Source organism: Bombus vosnesenskii, unplaced genomic scaffold (assembly GCF_011952255.1).
Source record: "Bombus vosnesenskii isolate JDL3184/JDL3185 unplaced genomic scaffold, Bvos_JDL3184-5_v1.1 scf7180000016281, whole genome shotgun sequence".
Taxonomy (NCBI): domain Eukaryota; kingdom Metazoa; phylum Arthropoda; class Insecta; order Hymenoptera; family Apidae; genus Bombus; species Bombus vosnesenskii.
The window spans coordinates 1,723,302-1,749,318 of record NW_022884350.1 but is presented as its reverse complement, the minus strand read 5'-3'; the positions used below and the strand labels follow the sequence as shown (position 1 = coordinate 1,749,318).

Sequence of the window (26,017 nt, the reverse complement as noted above, 5' to 3'; positions counted from 1 at the left end):
ATGCAGATTGTTCGAACAACGAGACAGTTTACGTTTGCCAGGGATACAGTTTAGACTGTTGGCAATTAATTAATCACTTTACGAAACGTGATAAAAGCTTGATACCCTTGTGAAGCAACCGATGGTTCTTATCGGTCATAATTGTTTATCGTAAGTTTTCGTTATTTATTTTTCGTTCAGCCCGCACGGTTAATTTCTTCAAAGGTTCATAAACCGTACATTCGTGCAACTACGAAGCCCGCCATAAACTTTTTGTGTATATTGATGGCGATCGTGATTGAACGGAGGGAGATAGCGAGAAGTGTTCGCGAAGGATAGAGCACGGCGAAAATACACCGTGTGAAAATCGCGGGCGCGTTAATGATTTGGTGTTGGTGTGTTACGACGAACGAAGACGTCGCGCAGTTCTCGCAAAAGAAGGTCACCTGTTTCATGAGCTGCGATTATCCGAAATAAAATATCATTGACCTAGTTAGCAGCGCAAAAGTAATTAGACATTCAGACTAGTAGGGACCGTAGGTGAGAGTAGAGTGTTGATCGATCCTTCGTCATTGCCGAGCGCATGTACGTGATCCATCGTAAATTCACGTTTCCACTTGTGTATCGGTGCGTGCGGTGACACCGAGTTGAAATACGGCACGCGGGCCGCCCATCGGTGAGTCGCGATGCTTAGAAGAGGAGGAAATTTAGTCTCGTACGGGTAATTCAAATCTCCAGCCAGCTACGAGACGGAAACGAATGGCCGGATTTTCTCCCTAACGACTAACGACATTCATATTCGTTAGCTTCGCTCTCTCGTTTTTCCCCCTCTTTTTTGCTTTTCGACGTTCGATGGCGGAATCTTGTTTCCCCTATCTGACTAGCGCACTATCGATCTATCATCGATATCGATCATGAATCTGCGATCTCCATTACGATGTTTCGAGTTGTGCATTGTGTCAGTCTTCTAGTGTTTTCGATAGTATTAACTACGTATTTCAGTTTCAAATTTTGAATTCGAATAACGGTACTTTTTACTTGCTTAATACGTTTTTACTTGTATTTTGCCAATATCAATTTTCATTGCTCTATTTTATGTATAAAAAGTCCAGTTGATAATTTGTCGATATCTTGTTTCCAGCAATGTGCGATTATGTTTACAACATATGGCAGACATTGAAATCTGTATACAACTATGAAGGAAGTATATCAATAATATCAAATAATTTCCGACATTGCAAGATATTTTATGTGTGCATTTGTCATTGACATGTTTATTTCAATTAATCGAACTGTATGGCATTGCTGAAACACATTCTTCACCAAATGAAACAAGTGAAATTAGTTTAATCATAATTGATGCATCAAACGTCATGTGTTAACCGCATAGAAGCTCGGAATGTTCGAGATTATCTTCAAAGATTTATGACAAAGTCGCGAAGAGCGATAGATGATCTATTGGCAGAGGTAGTTATATCGAATACTTTGGTAATATTGGATACTTTGTGTATGTTTATAAGTAACAATAACAGTATACCTAATACTATATTCCTTGCTGATATACATATATGTAATCGAACTGTAGATTTCAACATTTATATCTATGTTTAACGTAACATAAATATAACATTTTTATGAGTAGACTGAATGTAACATTTCTTATTCTTAAAAGATAAAACCTAGATAGACAATTGATTTATTAAATATAATAACAAGTATTATATTTTTGGTTTACTTACATGCTTTTATTTATTACGTGCATTTTTTGGGGCCGTCAAATTTCCTACGAATGTATAAAAAGTCGCAGTCTACTTATGAGAAATAATAATATTATGAGAATATAAACGTATTATCTCGCTATTATTATCAGGAAAGATACGCTACCTGTGTTTAGGATCCGATACATATATAACATCAGCAACTATTCGTGATTGAATCGTAACGATATTGTCTTCTGTTTACGTGAATGTTTGTAGCATAGCGTAATTTGTGAGTGGAAAACGTACGAGTTGCCAGTTTGATATCCAAGTGGAAAATCCATTGAGCTAATCCTAATCCCAGCACCGATGAGTGGTTCACCTGGACTGATCAGACTACCTGCATAACGATCGTTGAAAATCGGATTAAATGCTGTCAGGTATAGGCTTGAATTTACATCCAGCGGTTATCTCGTTGAATTGCAGCGTACTTTCCTCTAATGGCCTTTCGCGAGATACGCGAATCAATCAGTTGCTTGCCAATGTACCGTTCGGAAATGATGGGTGCAACGTTTCGTTGTCCTTTAATAGCGACACTAGCGTTCTTATTTGCTTTCGCTTCTGAGAAATTAAGCATACCTTTCCGATTTCTACCATTTATTGCATTTGTATTTTGAACTTTAGTGGCAATTACTTTCGACTTTCCGTTGATTACTTTCGAATATATGACGCATTAAAATGCAATTAAGCGAGTATTAATAACTAACCTAATTGCATACATAGCTAGGATACTTTCTGGTGTTTACAGGTTACCACCTTTGTGCGTTACCAGTTCTTTTAATTACGGTGTCATGCGCGTTTAATTTAAAATTGTACTTTTATTCCTTTTAGTTAAATTTCCTGTATTCTTTGGATCATCTCTGACTAAATCATATTTTCCTATCGTTGGAAAGTATCATAAGTTTCAGGAGAATAAGAAAGAATTGTTATCGATAGGTACGTATAATTTTTTATTTTAGTATTTCTCTAAAAATATTCTTGAAACGTTGAAAGTCTTTTTTTCGATAGAGATGGAAGTGAATCGAGTAAAATTCGAGGATCCTAACAGGATGAAGAGTCACTTATTTAAATTATCTGTATGAGTATGAATCGATAAAGTATTATCTATCAGGTTTGAAATGTCTGTCTCACGAATCTGTTACTCGTGCCATTAACGTTTCGTTCACCTGACATTATGGTTCTTCTCGAATTTCAAGACTGTCCGACTACAATTTCTTTTCGTAATGAAATATCGTATTTCGCTTTTACTTTTTGAAGAAGGCAATTCTTCTATCAATTTTCTTGCTCTTAATACGTCAGTCGGAACTTATTAAACGGATTAATCCAACTTTGAATAGCGACTTGACTGACTGTAGTTCGTTCTCTGCAAAACAGGTAATTAATATAATTGCGAATGGCGTCTAAGTTGATTCTAAGTATTATACCCCTGCGAAACATGGAAATTTTATTATGGCGCAGATGCATGGCAAATGGAAGTCTTGGAACTTAAAGTAAGCTGCACGACAGTATTAATAGCTTTTTAATGTCAGGGAAAATATGATTACCGCAACTCTCTTAATATACATTATCGTGGGACCGATGTGCGATAAATTAAGTTATTTAAATTATATTCCGGAGCGTGCTAGGCATTCAATTTTGTACCTTTCAACGATAGGTTAGCGAAGGCGCTTTTTGTCTTTCCTCTTAATCTAATTCGTCGCTTGACGTTTAACTTCTATAAAGTATAAAGGGAAATCCAACATTTTTTCTATGTATATATCGTACTTTATATTTCATTGAAACCAAGACATAAATATTGTACACGGTTATTTTTGCACTTATTATACTATATATTGCATAATTGTCTCGATTTATTTGCACGATAAATACTCCTAAGAGGTCCGAATTTGTTATATAATTACCATAAAATTTGCAATCATTTTGAGCCAGTTACGTCACAATTATTGAATGTTTAATGTTCTCGGCTTAATTACACCTGGGCGGTGTAACGTTCTCCTAAACTGGATGTCGTTAGCAAGTGTGACGTATCTTTACTTTGTTTAGGTGATGAGAATAGAATGGCCGTTGAGATCGTATTTGCCACTCTTACGTCGAATATGTTCTTCTAGTTGATCGAGATTCTTAATGAAGGTCTGATAGGCTAAGGCAAATACAATCTCTTCTCCATGAATTTTCTTAATACATTGAATGTAATTGTCTAAAGTTTAGACGACATTTGGAACTATATTTATTTGTCGTTGCTGAAAGTACTCCTTTGCTGTCGTGTTAAATATTTTATGTTCTTACGTCGTTCTTACAACGTTTTACTAATTATATTTTTTAGAATTATATTATTTGTATTTTAAATAACGTGTTAAGTATTAAATCTGGTATTTTATTATATGAAAGAGAAACGAAGGGAAAAGAGATTATTATGTAAACTGTGGATATATTTATGCGAATTCATATTTGGAAGAACGCAATTAAACAAATAGTATCTACACAAAGATTAATTTCACGTATTATCATGAATATTATATGTACGAATATTGCAATATATCCTATGTGTTCTTGCACGCATAAAACTTTGCAGTCTAGAAGTCGTAAACTGTAACAATCTCACGTTAGTGAATTGTTTTATATTTCTTAAATCTGAATATAGTATGTGATATATTTCAAGTAGACGAGTTACTAAAAATATCCGCGACACGCTTTAGGTCTTAAAAATGCAAAATTTTAATTTCTGGAGATACAGCTATCAACATTCTTCTCTTAGTACTTTTTGGGTTGCATCGTCGCACGAGAAGAATATATACTTCGACAGCTCTTGCCAAGTTTTTTTTTTCACTTGTCCTGTACAAGATTTAAATTCAGTTTATCTCGTAAAATATGGCAATAGTATTTTTAGAATAATACTGCCGACTGTTCTGTTTTAACAAGTTATGATGAAAATTATTGAATTGAATAAATTGTGTGTATATATGTATATATAATAAAATATGAAACAACTATTGAAATATATTGTTAGGGAAATACAAAGTGGCATAACAAGACAATGGATAAGCAGAGTATCGATACATTTTTGTGTCTTTCTTTTCATTCTAAAGGAATTCTATTGCGTTAAATTACTATTTATATTTATATTAGTTATATTAATTATATAGTTAGTTATACTACTTAATTATAGTATACCAGTTATATTAATATATATGTGTTAGTAAAATTTGGTTAAGTAACAAATGAATTTTTCAAAAATTCTGTGACATAGTAGTACAGTTTATTACAGCCATTTGGAAATCCATTCTCCATTGCAAAATCTGCGCTCGAATATGTAACAAACATTCCTTATCGATTATTGTTCGATTCTACCATATTAGACAAGTATGTTTCACAATAAAATTTCACTTCATTAGATATAGGAAACCAATGAAATGTCTTACTTCATAGTTTGAAGATATCGATGCAGCTGATATGGTTGGAGTATCTACTATTTGAAAGCATTGAAATTCGCGCATTTCATGGATACTTCAATACATTCCATGGTCAGATTGATCGTACACCTATCATACCAGTACAATCTGGAATCATGACAATTCAGATAATTGGAGAAATACTCTACAGCATTGCATCTATGCCTACCTGACATTTTCGACCGCTTTAATAGCTTAACGCTAGTGAAACATTTTTTCAAGTACAATTTAGAACATTATCATATGGCTTACAGCTATTTTCGTTTTAGTAGCACTATAGCAGATTTTTCATATACAGTTTATGTCTAAATTGCTCTAATTATTTAAATGTATGTTATTCGTAGACTTCCGAAAATTCTTGAAAATCTTATTGTGTAAATTATATTTATTTAAATTCTTGCGTGCAGAATACTTTGAAATACGTAAAATTGTTTTATTTAGCGCATTCAGAATGCAAAACTAATTAAGTATCTTTAGAAAGGCTATTGAAAATGATTAGCTCTTTAAGCTAATTTTATGCGAGATATAATTTATGCCATTTGTAATGAAATAATGTATAATAATGTTCACAGATGAACAAGACACATATTTCAAATTTCAGAACATGTAAACAATATAATGTAACATGTAACAATATTAATTATGACTGAGGTAAACGAACAAAATATTTAAGACTTAAAACCTTTCTTCAAACTTAAAAGACTTGTCGTAGGATCCAAAATTCAATTGCAGATTCAGCGTTTGTTTTATGTTGTTCTTTTATGTAGTCTAAATTGCGTTAACTTTTATACATGTAGTCATGTAAATAGTGGTAGATGTTAATAGAAAGTGAGATGAAAACAATACAAAATATATTTACGTTTGTCATTTACAATAATTTTAGCTTTCTTAACTTCTTTTAACTGTAATATTCATAATAGTAATCGTCTCGTTACAATAAAACAGCAACAGAAATTATCGTTTCGATGCATTATCGTAATAGTACTACAAAACATTCGGTTATTTTTATTTGTATAAAATTAGGATTTTTAGTATACCATACTCGTATTATACCATATCCAAAAACTAGTATGAGTCAACAAATGCGGAATCTTCTTGTACTTAATCTTCTACATACAAGCTGAGACTTGTTTGTGTAAAAGAATAAACGTAGTTGATTACAATTTCTCTTTTTAATTTCAAAAGTAGGGACCAGCAATTGCAATACAGACGTACATTACTTGGTATCAGTACAATGACGTATTAAATAAAACACAAACACTATGCAGAGATGAGCAAATAGAATTTTATAAATATTCATAATACCTTTCTCCTATGGTACATTGGTAGACTTACACAAATTTATTACTATCTACATGATAATATTGTAACAACGTTAAATGTCATTGTACGTATTCATTATTGGAATTATAAAAATAAAATATTGTTACATTCTTTTACATATACCTAATGCCATATAACATTCAATTGAAATTTATAGCAAAATAATCGGTTCAGATCTATAATAAAATAATTCAATTCAGATTTATAAAAAGATATTCAATTCAGATTTATAAGAAAACAAACAATTTATATTTATAAGAAAACATTCGATTCAGGTTTATAACAAACTATTCAATTCAGATTTCTACATCGATCACATACGTTATAAAAATATCGTATCGTTAATATTGTCTTTACAGCGATATTTTCAAATAAAAGATGTTCATTCAATAATTATCTCTGAAATATTACAATTCCATTATCATTAAGAATTCACAAGTTTATACGCGTTTTATTTGATACTTTTTACAGATTCGTGGTTCGTGGTTAGTGCAGTCAAGCAGGAGTTCGATAGGGACGAGTGTGTTAGCCATAGTGGAGGAAGCAGGGGTCCATGATGCCCCCCATAATAGGGGAAACACTGCGCGTATGGTTCCTCTCGGCGTTGGTGGTTCACGGTGCTGTCGCCGGCAATCCAGACGCGAAACGCCTTTACGACGACTTGCTTTCTAACTATAACAAACTAGTGCGCCCTGTTGTGAATACCTCGGACGTACTACGTGTGTGCATTAAATTGAAACTTTCGCAGCTCATCGATGTGGTGAGTACAACTGTTTGTTCTATTTGTTTTGTTTACACCGTGATCTGGCGGATAATAGAAGGGTGTCGTGGCATCTGCGAAATTAGCTTCCCGTGTAATTTAACGAACGAAAAACGAGGATCGTTTTGAAGTTTCTGAAGCCTGCGATTATTATCTTATTATAGAAAAATGGCAGATTAAAATGAAATAAATTTCCGTAGATATAACATCAAATTTATCTCTTAAGAAGTTATATTTATGATTTTCTAATACTTCTAAAATACAGCTGTTTCTTTTTAAATTTTACTCAACCCTTTGACCGAAACTTTAATTTTACTGGCGTCATCTGCACACTGGGTCGTTTACGTTCATGTTTAGAGATTTGAAGGCTCTTGTGTTTTTAAATATCCCTTAAAACTCTTCAACATTCTTCCAGGTTTCTAGAATATCGTCCCATAATTTCTACTGCTATATGTTACCTTAATTTATTTAAGCAGAGCACAATTTAAATGAAGATATAGGAAAAGTAAGAAATTATTTAAAATTATTGTCAGAAGCAAACCAGTACGTGGATGGAGGGTTAAGATAATTCACTCTTTATACGCGCCAAGTTAAATGTATTTTTCTTGAATAGCGAGGCTCGTCTGTAGCTTCCCCTAGTCCCATGCGCACCTCTTAATCCGCAGAGAGACAGGAAAATGTATGTATTTTATCTGATTGTTTCTTCGGAAGAAGTGGCCTTTGTACTTCTTACACTTTGCCGGTTTATGGCACATTTCATCACGGTATGCGCAGTAATCGCTCGTCAACGAGATTGAGGGGAAGCAAGGGACCGTGACGGTACGCCGTGGTTAAAATCGCACGTAGTAGTGTGCTCGTATTTGGGCTAAAGTGGATGGATACGATTATTCGATTACATGGTTATTATGTCGTTACTGGAAATGAATTTAGTCGTCGATTGTACATACATAGATATATGTATCTAATCGATGAAGACTAACAAGTTATACGCATTGAAAATTGGTTAGGAATTACGCGCTATTATACGTTGCATGTTACATAATTTCCTTTTTGGAAAATATTTCTTTTATTCGCTTATGTGATTAGCACTGGTTATGTGAAAACGTATCGTGGATGATTATAACTAAACAAATCTTCCTTTAGATTATTTCATAAATAGTAACTGTGGTCGTAGGTTTGTGAATTTATAAAAGTTACATGATATTATTGTAACAATTTTATCGTATCTATATATTCATTAAAATTAGAAATTATAAAATATTATTTGTTTTATATATAGTATAACAGAGTATTCAATTGAGATTTCTACATTGAATTTGTGCATAGTTTACGCAATATATTGGAATTTTTAGTAAGTCATTTTTAATATTAAATGGAAATAATACTGATCTTCCATAGATTCCTTAGTCCTGCATTCGAACTTAAAAACTTATAATTACTACCAAACTTATTAATAAACTCGGTTTCTATTAAATATATTGCGAGGAATTATATTAAAAGCGAAAGCAAGAAATCAATTTTAGCAAGTTCTATTTGAGCAATAAGATGTCTGTACCGTGTTCATTTAATGTATTACCGAAGCATTATTTGAATTCAGCATGCAAATGCTTTCGCAATCAGTTGATTAAATAGACAATACAATTTCAACATTATTTCAAACGCGTATACATTAATATAATATCGAAGCGAATACAGAATATATTGACCGTTATTGTGATTTAAATTTGGCAAACTGTTTAACATAAAATCGAAGCAGATGATCTTTCGTGATTTCTAAAAGCATTAATTAAAATTCTCGATATCTTTTCGATCCTCATTTTCATTTTGAATTTGTCAGATTATTCTAACTGCGTAATCTTCTAAATTATATTTTGTCATAACAGAAACGGAAGATCGGTTATTTCAATCCTATGCGAAGCATCTTGACGCGAAATGTACGTTTCCATAAAAATTTCCATTACCTTTTTGAACTTTTTGACAAGTAAATCTGTTGATTAGATTCTTTTCGCCTTTTATAGAATCAGAGTAGGTTACAGCTATTTCACCTCGCGCTCAAAAGAATATGTAAATGGATAAGCGCCTCGCGTTGAAGGTTTAAAAAGTTACACCCTCGAGGAGTATGAGTTCACTACCTAGGGATTCTATGTTACCTAGAGCTCCTCTTGATCTTCAGAGTCTTAATTGCGTCAAGTGTTTGATTGACAGCCTGCAGAGGTACTGGTCTTTATTAATTAAATACTTCGTGTGATAAATTGTCTTTTGTAGGCACGTGATGATTTATTCTGCCTTAATTTGCATTTAATCATTCATTAACTTTTCACTTTTCACTTTTTTTATCGCCGTTCGAAAGTTTTAGAACAGCTATTATGTTGGCTCCAAAACTGAAAAGAACAAGCTATATAATAAAAATATCAGGACGTGAGATTTCATCTAATTTTTATATTATTGTATATTTGCGATTCTTGAAATATGCGCGCAATTTAAAATTTCTATTCTACACCAAGTATTAAAATTTTATTAAAATTCAAATTAAAAGATTCCCCAAGACTTTTGAGCGAGAGTGTATGTACATCTTTAAATGATTTTTGTTAGAAAAAGTCTTTTCCACAAGCTTCATCTTATATTATTAAACATGTAATTCGTTTGGACGACAATAATGTCATTATCACTTAAATGCTGTTATGGATTGTATCGAGAATTCACGGTATCGATAGGAAAGTATTCTTCAAAATTAATAACATCGTTTATGCTGTTCTTTTATTCAACGTTCTTGTCAATATCCATTATACTCTTATTTCTTGTTGAAGGAATTAAGTTCGCAGATTATCTAGATTGCATGATCTCTAGTATTCATTTCGTAATAATTTTCCACTTGAATACGATTTTCATAATTCACGGAGATGAGATGCTGCATACCAGAGGTTTTATCCAGGTTCAATCGACAGGCGGAATTCAACCTATTTAATTCTTCCGATGCAGCATCCCGAATCTTACAGACCAGTTATATCCACTATGAATTAGTCAAATCTGTCTGAAATGTCAAATAGTTGTAGTAATTATTTACATATTTCATGATAAGAAGTCTATTTAAAAAATATGAAATTATCTCTGATATTGGTTCTTTAAAATTTTGGGTAAATTTGGGCCATCGACTCTTGGCGTTATTTACAAATTTCATGATAGGCAGTCTATTTAAAATATATAAAATTATTTCTGATATTGGCTTTTTAAATTTTGTATGTTTCAACATTAAAACCATCCGTTTCTCGTATTAATTTTTCTATTATTGTTACAATTTTCTATTATTGTTACAAAATATAGAATCTGTGAATTGTTAAAAAGAAAACTATTTGTCATATATATCAAACTATCACGCGGTTATTAATATTTATTGTAATATACGTAGCAACGATTTGTTTGCAAACTTTAGTATAGTAGTTATATATGTAATGTCAATGAAATAAAAATAAATACACTTTTTGAAAGATTTTTATATAAAACTAAATAAATTTCCTTTAATCTCTTCATATTTTTTATCCACGAAATAAACGTAGCTCGTTCTCTTTCTCTCTTCGAAAATCGAACCAAGACATTAATATTGGAAATCTATAGTTCATACGCGTCAGCAAATAAATTAAATAAAATTTAAGGAAGATCAATTTTCCCAAATAGTATCAAGAATTTTATTTTTGGGAGATACAGATTTATTAAAATATGTGTGAAATACTAACACGAGATTTATCTCGTTTTCATTTATTGATAGGTAGAAATATTCTCTGAACAAATATAATACCTTCTAGTAATATATCTTATCGTTGCTAAATAGACGTTAACACAAGATTGCTTCAATTTTAATATCAACTATATATCAATTACTTATGTGCAAGTATATCTTAAAATGTTTGTATACGTATAACTTCGTAATAACGTATCATTAACGAAGACATCGAACTTTATTACAAGTAATTAATACAGTTAGCGTACGACGTTAACGAACTGATATTTGATATCGTTTTAACGACGTAATCTATAACGTGAAATTACTTAATTGTTTCTCGATGTCACTTGCTGAAGAAGGGGATCCTGAGAACCATTAATACGCTGAGGTGAAAATACAGAAATTACAGACCTTCTGTAAAGAAATAAGTTCGAGGGGAAGTCGTGGAATTATTTCCATTAGCATGTACTGGTTGTATGGGTGGCGTGGCAGCAAATTGCGTGGCTGTATGCATATATACATTCTTCGGGTAGATTGCGTGGTTTCTCCATGCTATTACGTCGATTTGAGGAGAGTATTCGCACGAGTTCTGATAACTTTCCTTAGAATTTTCCTTTCTATCGAACCTTGCACGAAATTAGATTCATTCTTGGCTCCATTGGATAACTCTGGTATTTTAATGGACGACTTTTTATTATGTAATTTAGAAACATTTTTTTTTTTTTAGAATGATATTTATGGCATAAACAAGAAAATACATATTGTTTGATAGAGTAGTTACACTATCTTGGTTTTACTTTTTAATTCTGGTAATAACGATATTCTTCTAAGAGCCAGAAGCCTAACGGTTTATTTTTTAATCTGATCATGCATCATGATAGTGTTTCCAATGCCGAAGTTATTGATTCGGTAGTTAAACGTTCTATTTTGTCAAAGTTTTGAATAGATCAATGTTTATTTAGACTTAGGTATAATTTTTGCACGCGTTCTTGTTTACGATAAACGTGTATTATATTATTTATTTAATTATACTTACTTCATTGAAAACGTTTTTATTGGAAAAGAAACGATTATGTTATTATGCAGATTGGCTATGTAGATTCTTAAAAATAAAAATAATTGTTTTGAAAATATATCGTTCTCACGTCGTTCTACGAAAATGATAGTTTTGTATGGTACCGAATATGATTTTCAAAATGCATTAAAACCAGTTCTATTCTTGCTTTGACTCTTCAGAATAAAGAGTAGCTCATAGAGAAATAAAGGAGAAGAACTCAAGGAGGAGAGAATAATTGTAATAATTGTTTATTGGAAAATTATTATCACACCCTCGATATCGTCTCTACGACGATACTATCGTCTTCAAGCAACTCCTCTCAAAGGCAAATTCTTTCAAGTCAACTTCCCAACGTTAAACTTGTGATTATCTTCAAATCCGATCAACTTATCTTCGCTCTTAAGAAGTAGCTTCTCCCCATTAATTTCATGTGCAGCGTGCTAAGAACATCATCGCGTCACGTAATCTTTGTAGTGTATTGATGATTGGTGACGACGCTCTTCTATAATACGGTTAAATAGCTTTATACTTGTTTTAGTTTCATTTGTAATGGGGCATGTATATAAAGATATACATTGTTAGCTTATATAAAATTATACAATGATATATATGCATATGTATACAAGAGTATCCTAAGTTTAAACGATTAAAATTCACCAATATGTTCCGAAATATATTAAATATATCATAGATATATAATAATATATATGTATATGTATGTATATAATATTATATAATAATACATAATATATATAATAAATGAAATGTATTATAGAAATAATGAAGAAACGTAATATAAACGTGGATACGTACACGCTTTCCACTATTATTAATAATTATTTAATGCGCATTGAATGAATGTATTATGAAAATAGAAAAGTCTTGAAGCACTGGAATACAATTACAATGGCACAATCAAGTACACCAGTTCTCTTGCGTTAATGAATAATACACACGACATAATGTTAGTTTAACATAAGCCACAGTAACGTTCCATGTAAATTATGTTTATATTATACCTTAATGAGTGTAGCTGTTAGTTATGTTAATTCATTGTTGTGAACACAATATTTTACTATAAGCTAGTTATCATTTGCTTCAAAGGCATTAACTTATTAATATTACAACGAAATTTTCAAACTATGTATTATACGAACCATATATGGCATTTTTGGATATTAATTTAAATCGTAAAAAAAACAGATAAAAATTACTCTTGAACAATGTGCGCTAATATCTGATAAATATTTCATTATACATAATTTTACATATTATACGTATTTTGTCTAGTGATAGCTCGGTTATAATATTAATTAGTTGATTACTTAGAAGAAAATGTTAAAATAATTTGTAGTAAAGCATTGTACTTGTAATTTCGAACTAAGCTTCAGCGAACACTCTTTTGTGCTTGTACGGTTTGTTCAAATATAGTTTTTAACAGAAAAAGCGGAAACGATGGTAGATCTCTTTTTAAACGTTTTCATTTTCTGTTCACTGTAAAATTGTGCTGTTATCGTTGATTCCTGCGTGAGATGCCCACTTGCTACGAGGGGAACTGATTGGGTGCTAAAGCGCTTCTAAAGCACACGAAATCTAGCGTGATCCGGGTTTCAACACGCGAGGGATTACAGTTTGATCGAATCGAAAAAAAGGAAAAAAAAACAGCAGATATCGAAGTACGAGTAATCGTAAATACTGTAAAATCAATTCTTATAATGCTGCGATGTAAATTTTCAATCACGAAACGATAATACGTTTGCAGTGTACTATATATTAATAGCATATCAACAGATAAAAATCAAATTTTTTCTCGCTAATTGATAGAATATTTCGTGCCTATTTATTATATAACCATTTTTTTCAATGATTAAAAGGCAATTTATGAATATTTTTATAACGATAAAGACCAATAATTTTAAGTATGTATAAAATTTATTTATGTAATTATAGAAAAGTTAGAAGGCCGTAAAATTTGTGTACTTTTTGTGGATTTTTAAATTGATTAACAATAACTTGCAGAGCAGGACATAGTGAAAATGCAGAAAGTTCTGTAGTTCACAGAGAAATTGGTAGTTCACCTCAAAGTTTCCCTACTTTGTATTTCAAGCTTTGCAGAAGTTTCTCCGTGCTATTGTCATTTGAAATTTGCATATTTCTTTACTTTAATTCCGCAGCGATATTTGATTCGTGTGGATTTAAGGGAGAACCAGACGTTAAAGATTTCGAAATCACCGCATTAAAAAAATGTTTTTCTTATATTAGGCATATAGTAATTCAATTTATGAGAAATATATCGAACCGGGGGAAAAAGAAGTTGAAGTAAAATATAAAATCGAACTTTCCGACTCAATGTACATTCTAACAAAAATGAATTGTTGATAAACGTAGATTTATGAAAGTCTATAACACAATAGCGTTATTAAATTTTCCACTTATAAAATAATTGTTGACGCATCATTAGCTGTAGCTTTAATCTAGCCCAGCAGGCGGTTTATTGAATTATTTATTCAGTATACTTTACGGCTACTATTAATGGAATCATGCTTACATTGTAGGAGCAGAGTAAAGTATAATCTGCTAAAATGTTGTTTCATTATTTTATGCTCAATATTTGCAATTAATTTTTATGCAAACGATATTTTCATCCAAACATCCAAAATATTTATAAGCTATCTTCTTACGGTGGAACTAAACCTAATTTTGTATTTAGATACAATTAACGTAGTTTATAGTACAATAAGAAAGGCGAAGAATATGCATTAAATGTTGAATATATGTGTTGTTCCACTATTTATGAAATATCGGGAAAAGGAATGATTGTACATGAAAAATAATCGAAAATATACAAAGAATTTTTTAGATTTGAGGCTTTGTTTTCAACGAAATCAGCTTCGAAAATTTATTTGTTATACGTCAATTTGGCCACTTAGTAATTGAGTATAGTTACAATACTTTTCGTCTTAATATCGATGTTATCTATTAAATATACATATTTATAATATCTTTTTTCCGAGACAATTGAAATGAAACTTCAGATCCAAAAATATTTCTGTCAGCGTTATGACAGAATATACTATCAATAAAAACTGGGATTCTTATCACTATTGTGTTAAATATTTTTGCGTACATCATTAAAGAAATAGAACCTAAGCAAACATTCTGTTCATACTTTATTACAATTTTATTCTAAATATTTTCGTGCATTTCAATTTTTCTTGAACGCGTAAGCACCCACAGTCTACTTATAATTCTAACTGTATGATAAATGACCTTTGAATACGCGGGACGATTTAATTTCTCAAGGCCCGAGCAATCAGGAAGATTCATGAAAGTTAGGGAGGAAACATCTTAAAGAAATTCTGTTTGATTTACGTAGGACATACCGATCTACATACGTTCATATACAGCTATTTATGATGTTGACGTAGGTATTGCGAAGCTGGCTCCATTGTCAGGATGATCTATCATAAGCACTGTACTCTATGCGCAACCCTGGCGATATATGGGCCAGGTATTCGCAACACAAATGTGTCGCTCGGGTTGAAGTTCTCGAGGACTGCCGATTGAATTCCATTAGAGTTCATTAAGGCGTATTACGAAGTCCCCGCGGTGAGGTGATCCATCGATCCTAAATCGAGCAACGAAGTTTATTAGGAGAAGCGAATAGTTGAGAATTTAAGGTTGAAATTTAGGCTTCCTGTAGGAGTGGTCATAATGGTTGCTACGATTTTTTACACTCTATCAATGGCCCGATAAAAAAAGCTCTTTATCAAAAGTTAGATGCTATCGAATAGCTAGTCGACTATGAAATCGTCGAACAAAATTTTTGTTGAATAAAAGAGTCATCTGCACTTTTTTAAATAGCATTGTATAATTCTTTCTAGCCAATGTATTATATTCGAAAACACTGAAATCTACGGATACGAATTTCATTGAATAACTTGATTAGGAAATAGTCTTTTGAAATTATTATTGATAAACTTCTTTACGGACGTCTAGCCATAGGTCTAGAAACAATGTGATTCACTGATAGTTTATAACTAAGTGTAGGTAATACGTGCACGTACACGCTAGAATTTATTCGCGTTCCTATTTTTGTAAATATACGTGGAAGAATATTTTGATAGATTTTCGGATTACAGAGCTGAAACTTTAAGGAAATATAATACTAAAGGTAATTTGATATTAATAGGAGCGTTAGCGAACGCGTCATGGAATTCTAGAAAACTTTCCTGTAATTTTAGGTCACATAATATAGTCGCTGCCATTTTCAGCACATTATGTCTACTGCATAGTACTGCAGTGTCCGAAATTCGACATCACAGAATTTTTACAAAATAGCAAAGTAATGTTAAATTTAGTGATACTAAATTTGTGAATTAATTTAATGATTAATTCTTTTCTAAACAATTTGCTCTGTTTTCTTTTAATTGTAAAATGCATGTGAAACAAGCTTTTAATAAGTAATATTTGCGAAAAGGTATTAAAATTTTAATTTAAGTATAACATTCTACGATATATTTTCTAGTTTCGATGGATGTGTATTTATCAGTGTGTATTTTAACAAAAAATGATGCTTAGAAAAAATGTATTCTCGGATACGAATAATGTATTCAGTGGCAATATGGCCTGATTTTCAATTAATCAACAAATTTCCAAATCATTCACTCATTTCTCTATTAATGTGACAAAACAAAGAGCTGTTGGTAAAAAATGCACGTATTTACGCCATGTGCAGCCAACCTCTATATCTTCGACAGGTTTGAACTCATTCCATTAAATTGTTATTGTACTTAATCGATTCAACCATAAATTCATGTCCCCATTGATCTATATAGCTTCAATTTACATTTTCGAATATTTGTATAATTTGAGAGAAGATGAATAGTACTTGGACGCGTATACCGATAATAACAGTATAGATTTATATCCAAAAAGATATTTTATGAAAAGAGCCCTAGAGCTTTGGAATATGTTTACAAACTTTCAACAATCTTTTAATAAATAAAGCTACTTTACAATCTATTTTTACTTTTCGTAAGATATTAATCATTCTTGGGACGTCGCAGAATTCTTCCATGAAATACCATCAGTGTTATAAGTAACTCATTAAATGTGTGTAACAAATATACAAAGCAACAACAGAATTGTTTACCCTTCGATAAAGTAAAAGAACAGATTGGCGATGTTTGATATAGTTTCATTTTAAAATGTTACCTGCTCTTTTGTTACGACCGTTCTCGGAGAGACGCGGTCGCTAGGAGAACGCGTCAGCGAGAGGCGTAAATTCTCGCTACGATTATGTTAATCGACGCCGCGAAACAGTCGTTCCCCTGTTTCGGTTAGGATAACAGAGGTGGTTTAATGAATGTAACACTGTATTAACAGGTTAACATAGAACAATATATTTTACAATAATACGATGAAGATGTTACAGAAATTTGACTCGACTTTGCGATATCTCTAGATAAATTCGTTTGCTCGTCAGATTTGTCAAAGTGTCACGTTTGACTCGTCAGAAGGAACTGAACGCCCTTCGATTATTCCTTTGTCTCATTTGGAAGACGACCCCCACTATGCTCGGGTCACGCCACCGCTCGCGCCTACGATCACGTATGCCTCTTCTAGTGTAAAAAACGTAACGGTCAAAAATCGACGTTTCTAGAGCTCGCTGCTTGGCGACAACTATGCTTTTGTCACGATCGGCATACTTCAAATCCGACGGACTGACGATAGAGATAAAGATGTGGCGGCACTCGGCGACAATGTATATCGCTGAAGTGCCTAATGAACCATCAACATCCCAACGGTCCTTCCACCGAAGGTTCTAGAAGAAAGAGCACGTGGCAACGATCGCGGACGCCTAGCAAATGCATGGACGGTGGGGATGTTGAGGGATGACAAAAGAAAGTAATCGGATCCGATCGAAAGTAAAATCATAAGAGTCAGTCTTAGAAAGTCACGCCTAGAGTTCGGAAGTAAATTGTAAAGTGTATTGATGTTAGAAAAAAAATAAAGTTTTCTTTTTTTTTATTTTTTACCTCAAATTCCTTTTTTTATTTTGTTATTTTACGTGACACTTTCGTCGATACATTGTATATGATCCGGCGGGCAGATAAGACGGTTTGCCTGCGACGTTGTAGGACCGCGAACGACGATTAGAAAATACAGCCTGTGGTAAGCCTCGTGGCGTAACATCTTCCATAAATGATATTTAGAAAAGATTGAATTTATCGCATTAAGAAATCCACATTGATTTTCTTTAATTTCAATTGGCCTACAAATTTGCTTATTGTTGAGGTTGACTGATAGAGGAACGAGTGGATGAATTTTTAATAGAAAAATATATTGAAATAAGTATAGGTATAAGTACAGGTATAGTGTATGCTGATCTAGATCCTCACTCTTACAGTGTTACAATACAATAGGAAGGATGATAGGGAGCACGTTCATATATTTATAGCAAAGGACATTACCAGAAAGTTAACTTTGGTTTGTAGCTCTAATTGAATGCTACAAGAAACAGCAATAGAAATCTACTTATAGCTCTTTTTTTGTAGACCGTGTAACCCAAAACAACATTCATATTGAAAGCCACAATAATACGGACCTCTCCTTGTTTTTAGCTTTTTTGCTTCACTAAATTCTATTTTCTACGTAACAGCGGTGTCCAAGTTACGGATATACAAAAAAAAAAAGGTATAGAGTTCTTCTTGAAGTAATTACTTCAACACTTATATTAATTCCTCATACATAATCATTTATACTTAGTAGCTTTTTATCTTCCCTGGTAAGAATTTCGCGATATGATATATATTAGATTGTCCGAAAAGTTTACTTAATACTTAATTCGTACATTCAATGTGCCAAACTAATGTAAAGTCTCCCAAAACGAAAAGAAGCAAATAGCGTTATATAAACTGGCGAACTTCATGAGAAACTATCGCCATTTATTAATTCGCGATAAAAATTCGTCGTTATTTATGTTGTTTCTCGATCAGCCGAGAAATGGAAATATGCAATGGTCATTACTCATCGTTATCGTAACAGGCCGTTTTCTATCGAAAAAGACATACTTTCTGCAGGTGTCGGTAGTTCTCGTACGAGAACGGGATACTGGAACTCTACGAAAGTTTCGCTGACAAATCGTCGACAATCCAGAAATGTAGGTGCACATTCGCGATACTCGCATAGGTGCAGGACGTACCGTTAGAGAACTTTCGCCATAACCATTGTTCATTCAGCTGACACGTACGGAAAGCGTTCTTTGTTTATATTTCCCTGGGTAATCTAGCTTTCTCTCTCTCTGCTTTTTTCTTGTTCACCTTGTTTTGTTCTCTTTACGTACTTCCTGTCTCTCTTTCGACCCCCTTTTTACCCGCCCCCGTCGCCTCCACGATTTTTCTCACGCGCACATTTTCAATGTCTATGTGCGTACGTGTCGGCATATTTTCAACTGAAACGGACGTAAATTTTTGTCGCTGCTCCGTCCTCAGAAATTACGCTCCACTGCGACAACTGACAAAGCATTCTGGCGGCTGTTCTAAAACTAGTATGGGAATTAGTCGGTTATATCAATGCTCATTTACTACCTTTTAAACATTTTAACAAATGTTTTATCAGAAGTATGTTTTATCAGAAACAGTATGTTTTATCAGAAGAATGTACTCAACACGTTTTTTCATTCTCATTTTTCTTCTTTTTCTAGCAGAAAAATTTCATCGATCTATATATTTTCGTGCTTTAACTATGACAAGTCGTTTGAGGATGGCTACATTCGCATAGTTTCCTAGAACAAAATCAAATACGTTTAGTAGCTTTTTTGTTCCTTCTGCGTTATTGTTAATGATTATATTCATTTCCTACCTTTGATTTCGTTATTATTATTCGTTATTATCTCTTCGGGGCAAATGGAACAATATGTCTCGAGATAGGTGCCTAACTTTTAAAAAAATTAAAAAATGGAATTATAAAGTGTTCCACGTAACTGGGCCAAGTTGTAGCTCTGAAACGATAGATGACAGAAAAAGTTTTACTAGGCAGAGTTAAATGATTTCGACTCGTATTTCAACTCGTATTCGTCCAGCCTGCACGTCTAAAGATTTGAAATTTAGCTATAAATTTTTATGTGCACCAAACCAGTGCAACAGTATTGCGTTGTATTTTATAAAATTGTAGCTAAAATATCATGTAAATTATTCAATATTATACTCAAGTGTATAATATTTTCTTACAGAGAGTGATAAAGTGCATTGATCGGTGTAAAAATGAATTTATAATAACATAATATTTATTAATTTTGGCCTTCGCGGCTTTGAAATAGACTTGGCAACTTCTAAACATTCATCCATCTAAACCTTCACATACGTTCTTATGAATTATAGATCAATATCCTGTCTCTACCTCGTGACATTTATAAGTCATAAATATGCTACTTATTGCTGCCTCTGACTTTGCACTTTCATTTTTCTTTTTCTCTAAGAAGAGGAATATTTTCCTTCCCCAGTTCCTTTCATGTTACTTCTCGTTCATTTCGTTACATAGCGTATAAATGAATTTATATCTCCCATCCAAAAAAAAAAGAAATGTTGTTTCTGCAGTGGACACGTACATCAGCTTGAATTTTGCCGCATGAAAATTTGTTGTTTCCTCTACCACTTTTGGAGCTATAGTTTGGCCGAATTTTGTGAAACACCGCACGACATCCCACTTTGAAAGTCACGCTTAGCTGAATTTCCTTGAAATTTGAATTTATTATCGCCCGTACAATCACGTTATTGCGTTCATCGCTAAAAGAAATTCGTCTCGGAAGGTTTTAAAACATTCAGAAGATGCTGAATTCTTGAGCCTGTTCGCGACGAAATTAATATTCTCGGCTCAGACTAGATTGGCATAATATTATTAAGTTGCCAAGCACCTCGACGCCGGCAACTTTCAATTAACTTAAACGCAAATCGTTAACAGATAAATCCATTGAGATCTGCAGCTATGTTCCCCTCGGATATGATTAACCGCATGGTAAATGAACTAGATACGCCAGGCACCTGTTCCATAGCTATCTACGATACTCCCAATGGATCGTAGGCCTCGTCCAGCAAATCAAATTAAATCATGCTGCAGCTCGATTAAATACCAGCGGAAACCTCGCTTACACCTATTTCAAAATGTTCGCAAGGCCCCGAACTCGATTAACTACGTAATCATCTACCAGTGACGGCTACCCAGTGACTATCTCCTGCGATTATTGCAGCAATAATTAATACGCGTTAAACTTACAACTCTACCGTCGTGCATAGCTAACATCTTGTAGTTTCCAATTTAAAATCGATTGGAACGACGTGTTTTGGAATTAATTTCAAGCAGTTGTTTTAATATCGCGTATTTTCAATAATCTGTTTAAAAAAGATTTTGAATCACAAATCGTCTGGAATGATGCGTTTTGGAAATAATATTAGACAATCGTTTTAATATCATATATGTTACTCATGTTATAAATTATCTATCAGAAAGGCTTTGAATTTAAAATCGATTGGAACGACGTGCTTTGCAATGAATTTTAGGCAATTGTTTTAACATCAGGTATGTTAAATTATCTATTAATAAGATTTGATAGGAATTTAAAATCGACTAGGATGATGTGTTCTAGAAGTAATTTTGTCTTTCTAATTTAACAATTGTTCTGATGTTATGTATGTTGAAGCGTCTATTAAAAAGATGTATTTCCTTTCCGTCTATTTTTTGTAGTTTCATACTTTTGGTTTTGAGAAAAGTTCAATTTTAAATTTAATTATTTATAAATGAATGTATTAACAATTAGCACTGTAATTAGCTACCTGGCTTTGTTTGTTCTAATATATATATACATACATACATATAATATAATAATAGCCATTGAATATTTGAACTTGATATTGAAGTTTCATCTTTTACTTATTTTCCTAATTCTTCTCAGATGAATATCTCTAATAATATTGCAACATACATTTTTGTCAATCCTCAGAAGCATTTTTTTGTAAGACGGTTTGTTTTAAGATGTATAAAACACTGTAAAGTCGCAAATATCAAATATCTTGTTAGATTTGTTATCCAGCAGAATAAACTTTCTTGAGTAAATCATAATTGCGTTATAATTTGCCGAGAACACGTTATTTATTAACGTTTAGTATCGATGTAGATTTATGTTTCACTAGTATCATTAGAAATGTAATATATACGTGTATAATTTTATAATGATATGGGTGTGTATGTACGGATTAAGCATATGTGAATACGAATGACCATATTTATGGAAATGATCAAATAATAGAAGTGGAAATTATGGAAACGAATAATAATGAAATTAAATATATGTAAAATTCGGACGATAAATTTTTGTAATAATATCTCCATTAACTTGTACTTACACATATATTACAATCAAAGATGTGCTATAGTACCGTGAAAGGACAATAATCATTTGAAAGTGATTTTATTGAGTAATAATAAATATTAATATTACCTAGATAAGTAGTAAGTGAAGCAGTAAATTATTTATGCATTTATACATTTTCTAGCAATTAACAGAAATTCTTGCTTAGTATACATGTATAGTGTTCATAGCTTGCAACATCTGAAGATGGATAGAAGATGCTAATCTAAATATTTAACTTGTTATTTACATTTATCAGTTTAATGTATCGACTAAAAGTGTAGCAACTGTCAATAATATTGTCAGTGTGCCGAAGGTTTTGGTCGAAAACAGTCGCGCAGCAGTATTGGCAGTTGTCTCTATTAATAGTTTATTAACTTTAACTACGCCAGAGTAGTTGAACTCCCGATATTTTAATTTTTGACCTCAGGATTTATAGACTCGGCGTGATTTTGAATACAGGCGTTATTTATCGGGGATAGTATGTAATATTTGATATTATCAAGTGGCTGTGTAAATATCATGGATGCTCGGTGCTCCGCCACTTAAATTGGAATTGTTCAAGCGTTTCCTATTGGCATTGCGAATTATCTGAACTGCACTTACTTTTGTTAAATTTCTGCCATTTGCGAATAAACTTTCCCATATGTTACAAAATATCACAGAGATCCAAAATGTTCGAATATCGCAGTAGCGTTTGCTTTTCAAATTTCATTGTGATTCACGTGCAAGTAAAATAAGAAAGGCAAAACAAATGTAAATATTTGCAGCAACAGATAGGAACATTTGGGTAAAGGATTTAGGAAAAAAACTTTATAAGATATATTATCCTATATTGGACAAGTGCCATAAGTCCAAGTTCTTAAAATATTTACTGCGTCATATGTATAATATATATGTATATATATTTAGCAATATTGTATTAAATGGTAATATACAATATATAATTGAATAGATTAATAATATTATTATATTATAACTGATTGTAATAAAGATAATTCTGTAAATAGAGAAAGAAAATACACCTAGTTAAATAATTATTCTTGATCGTAACAAATTAATCCGCGTAAAGTTTTACATAATTAAATAATTCGATAATTTTATATAATTCATAAATATGTATAGTTCAATACAACTTTCTTTCTAATAAGAAGTATCGTAATTTTCAAAACCATCTTGTTTATGTTAATATATTTATTTCGGTAACAATCTTGATGTAAATACAAGGTCCATTAGTTAAATTAAATATACACATTGACGTAAATACGATACGATGAAATAGAATTTATGCATTGCATAATATCCCGTATTCCTAATTATGTTAATTGATTTCATAAAAATATTACGGAACGTACTAAGCTGCATCCTCTTTACGAGCGAACGTTATTTACATTAGAATCTCGATTTAAACGCATATCATTTGCAGAAACAAATTTAATATAGAAAGTATAATGAGAAGTTGCTATCGAAGTTGACTAATTAAACGTTACGAAACGGGATCACGGTTAATGCAGTTTCGTAGCGCAGCAATTCGAATGAAAGCTTAGAAAGATATGAAAGGAGAAAAAAAAGTTCGATTGTGCCGCCTACGTGCACAAGGGGATAACCAGGAAACGAAAGAGGAAAAATAATCTGGGAGAACAATGACTGCCTGTACGTGGAACAAACGAGCAACCGGCATGCAAACAGAAAAGTCGTCTGACAAATACAGTCAAGCGACCACTTAACCTGCTCCTCGCCTGCTTCGCCTTTGGATTGTGGCGGACCATTAAAATATTATTAAATATTAATAAAACACTGTTACTCCAGCGAATACGACGCTTGACAATTAAAAAAAATCATTTCCAACGAGTGACTTTATTCCCCATTAAAAACACGAAACGTCGTACAAACAATATTACTTATTGCATCGTCGATCGTTTTAAACATTTACATCTTGCAAAACATCCTTGTGGAGAATATCGTTACCGCGATGCTCGCATTTATTTAACAACGAAAAGAGAAATCGTCACGAATTACTTTTATTTACAACATGAACTTTTGAACAGATTTTTAACTAACTCCTCTCTCGTTAAATTCCAATTGTACTGGAAAAGAAAAATAAACAGTGGCCGATTATATTTAACTTTGCGAACATATGTCCGGAACAATTTCGTATAACATTTTCAGCATATGGTGAATTAATCGCGTAGAACTCGATGAACTTGTAAGGGATACCTGCTACATAGCGAAGATAAAAGTAAAAGTGCTGACGCGCCAGAAGGGATGGGAAATCATCACGAGTCATCGGGTCCAAGGACACGTCCGTGGCCCTTTCGGAAAAAGGGTTCTTGGCAACGCGAACACGACCATATTTGATCGTGGACGAGTGGAAAAGCGTGTGTGCGATGAGAGGACAGAAACTCTTAAAAAAGGATGCTTTGGCAGAAAAAGGAAGAGTCGTCGTTAGTTATCGTTAATTGTCATGAGTTGTAACTTGTCGTTAGTCGTTACTAGTTGACCAGTTGTATTGATTTAGTTGCTCTAGTTGTAATTTATTACTTTATTAAGAAACAGTTTTAGTTAATTAGTTATAGTTTCTATCGTTTGTAAATAAATATATATAAAATGAAACCCTTGTAATAGGTATGTATCGTTTTGTATAGTATTATAAAATGGCTTTCGAGAATGTTTCGAAAATATCGAAAGGTATATCAGTGGCAAGTTATACTAACTGGAAAAGAGTACATACATATATCGATGAGAGATTGTAACAGCGAGTATACATACGTGAATTTTATTTCAATTTTTGAAAGTTGTGTGCGTGGTACTCCTGGTACACTCATATTATTATTAACGAAACAAAAGGTACATCTAGCAATATGCTTTAGCACCTCTTCGTTCGCTAAACTTGACATGACAATCCTGTTGTTTAATTTTACATCATAATACTTTATAAATGTTTGCATCATTTGCAATGCTATCGCAGTGAGTATCTTCTTTTTAATGAAATTTCGAATTGTGAAATATCGAAGTATCTGTTGCAGTATATGATAATTTTATGTACCATGGTTAAGATTATAGCAATGTCAAATATTTGCAATGAGATTAATTGCAGATCCTATTATTTTAGTTCAGTAAAACCATTATATAGAGTGTTAGACTTTCACTGCCGGCACTTGTTGTTATTTGTTTCTATCTGAAGTTTCTCTTCTATGGATGTAGTTGACCATTATACACATATATAATGTGATATATAGATTATACAATATGGATATAATTTTTCGAACAGTGACAATTGGGAAATAGACCACGCGACGGAAATCAAAATTCTGGGCAAAGATAACTTTTCCGATAAATATTGTAGTTTGCTACTGTAAATAATCAGTTCAATTTAATCAAATAATTATTTTATTCGATTAAATTATCAGTTCAATTTACAACAATCTAAACAGGGAGAAATAGCTGTCAGAATTTCTGAAATCATAAGCGATTAGTTACAAGAATAAATCGTAGCTGGCAAACGTATTGTAATTAACAGAATTACAAATATAAATAAGGGCTCACCTTTAACTGTAATTAAATCT

General features: G+C 32.4%; 1 protein-coding gene and 1 long non-coding RNA gene across 8 annotated transcripts in view; one reads left to right on the top strand and one right to left on the bottom strand.

Moving 5' to 3' along the window:
- The window catches only part of LOC117242913 (acetylcholine receptor subunit alpha-like), a 380,997-nt gene that overhangs the window by 317 nt on the left and 354,663 nt on the right, over window positions 1-26,017 (top strand). For 5 of the 7 annotated variants that reach the window (XM_033509966.1, XM_033509964.1, XM_033509965.1 and 2 more), the window contains exon 2: window positions 6,980-7,268. In XM_033509966.1, the coding sequence (XP_033365857.1) occupies window positions 7,062-7,268 (207 nt within the window). In that variant the 5' untranslated portion in view covers window positions 6,980-7,061. Of the gene's footprint in view, window positions 1-91; window positions 151-6,979; window positions 7,269-26,017 lie in introns of those variants that run through there. The other 2 variants (XM_033509963.1, XM_033509970.1) reach the window with 2 other exon arrangements.
- On the bottom strand, window positions 9,835-15,995 carry LOC117242916. The gene is made up of 4 exons (XR_004495351.1): window positions 15,439-15,995; window positions 12,315-12,545; window positions 11,398-11,654; window positions 9,835-10,299 (listed from the first exon to the last, which is right to left on the bottom strand). It is a non-coding gene; the product is annotated as an uncharacterized LOC117242916 (long non-coding RNA).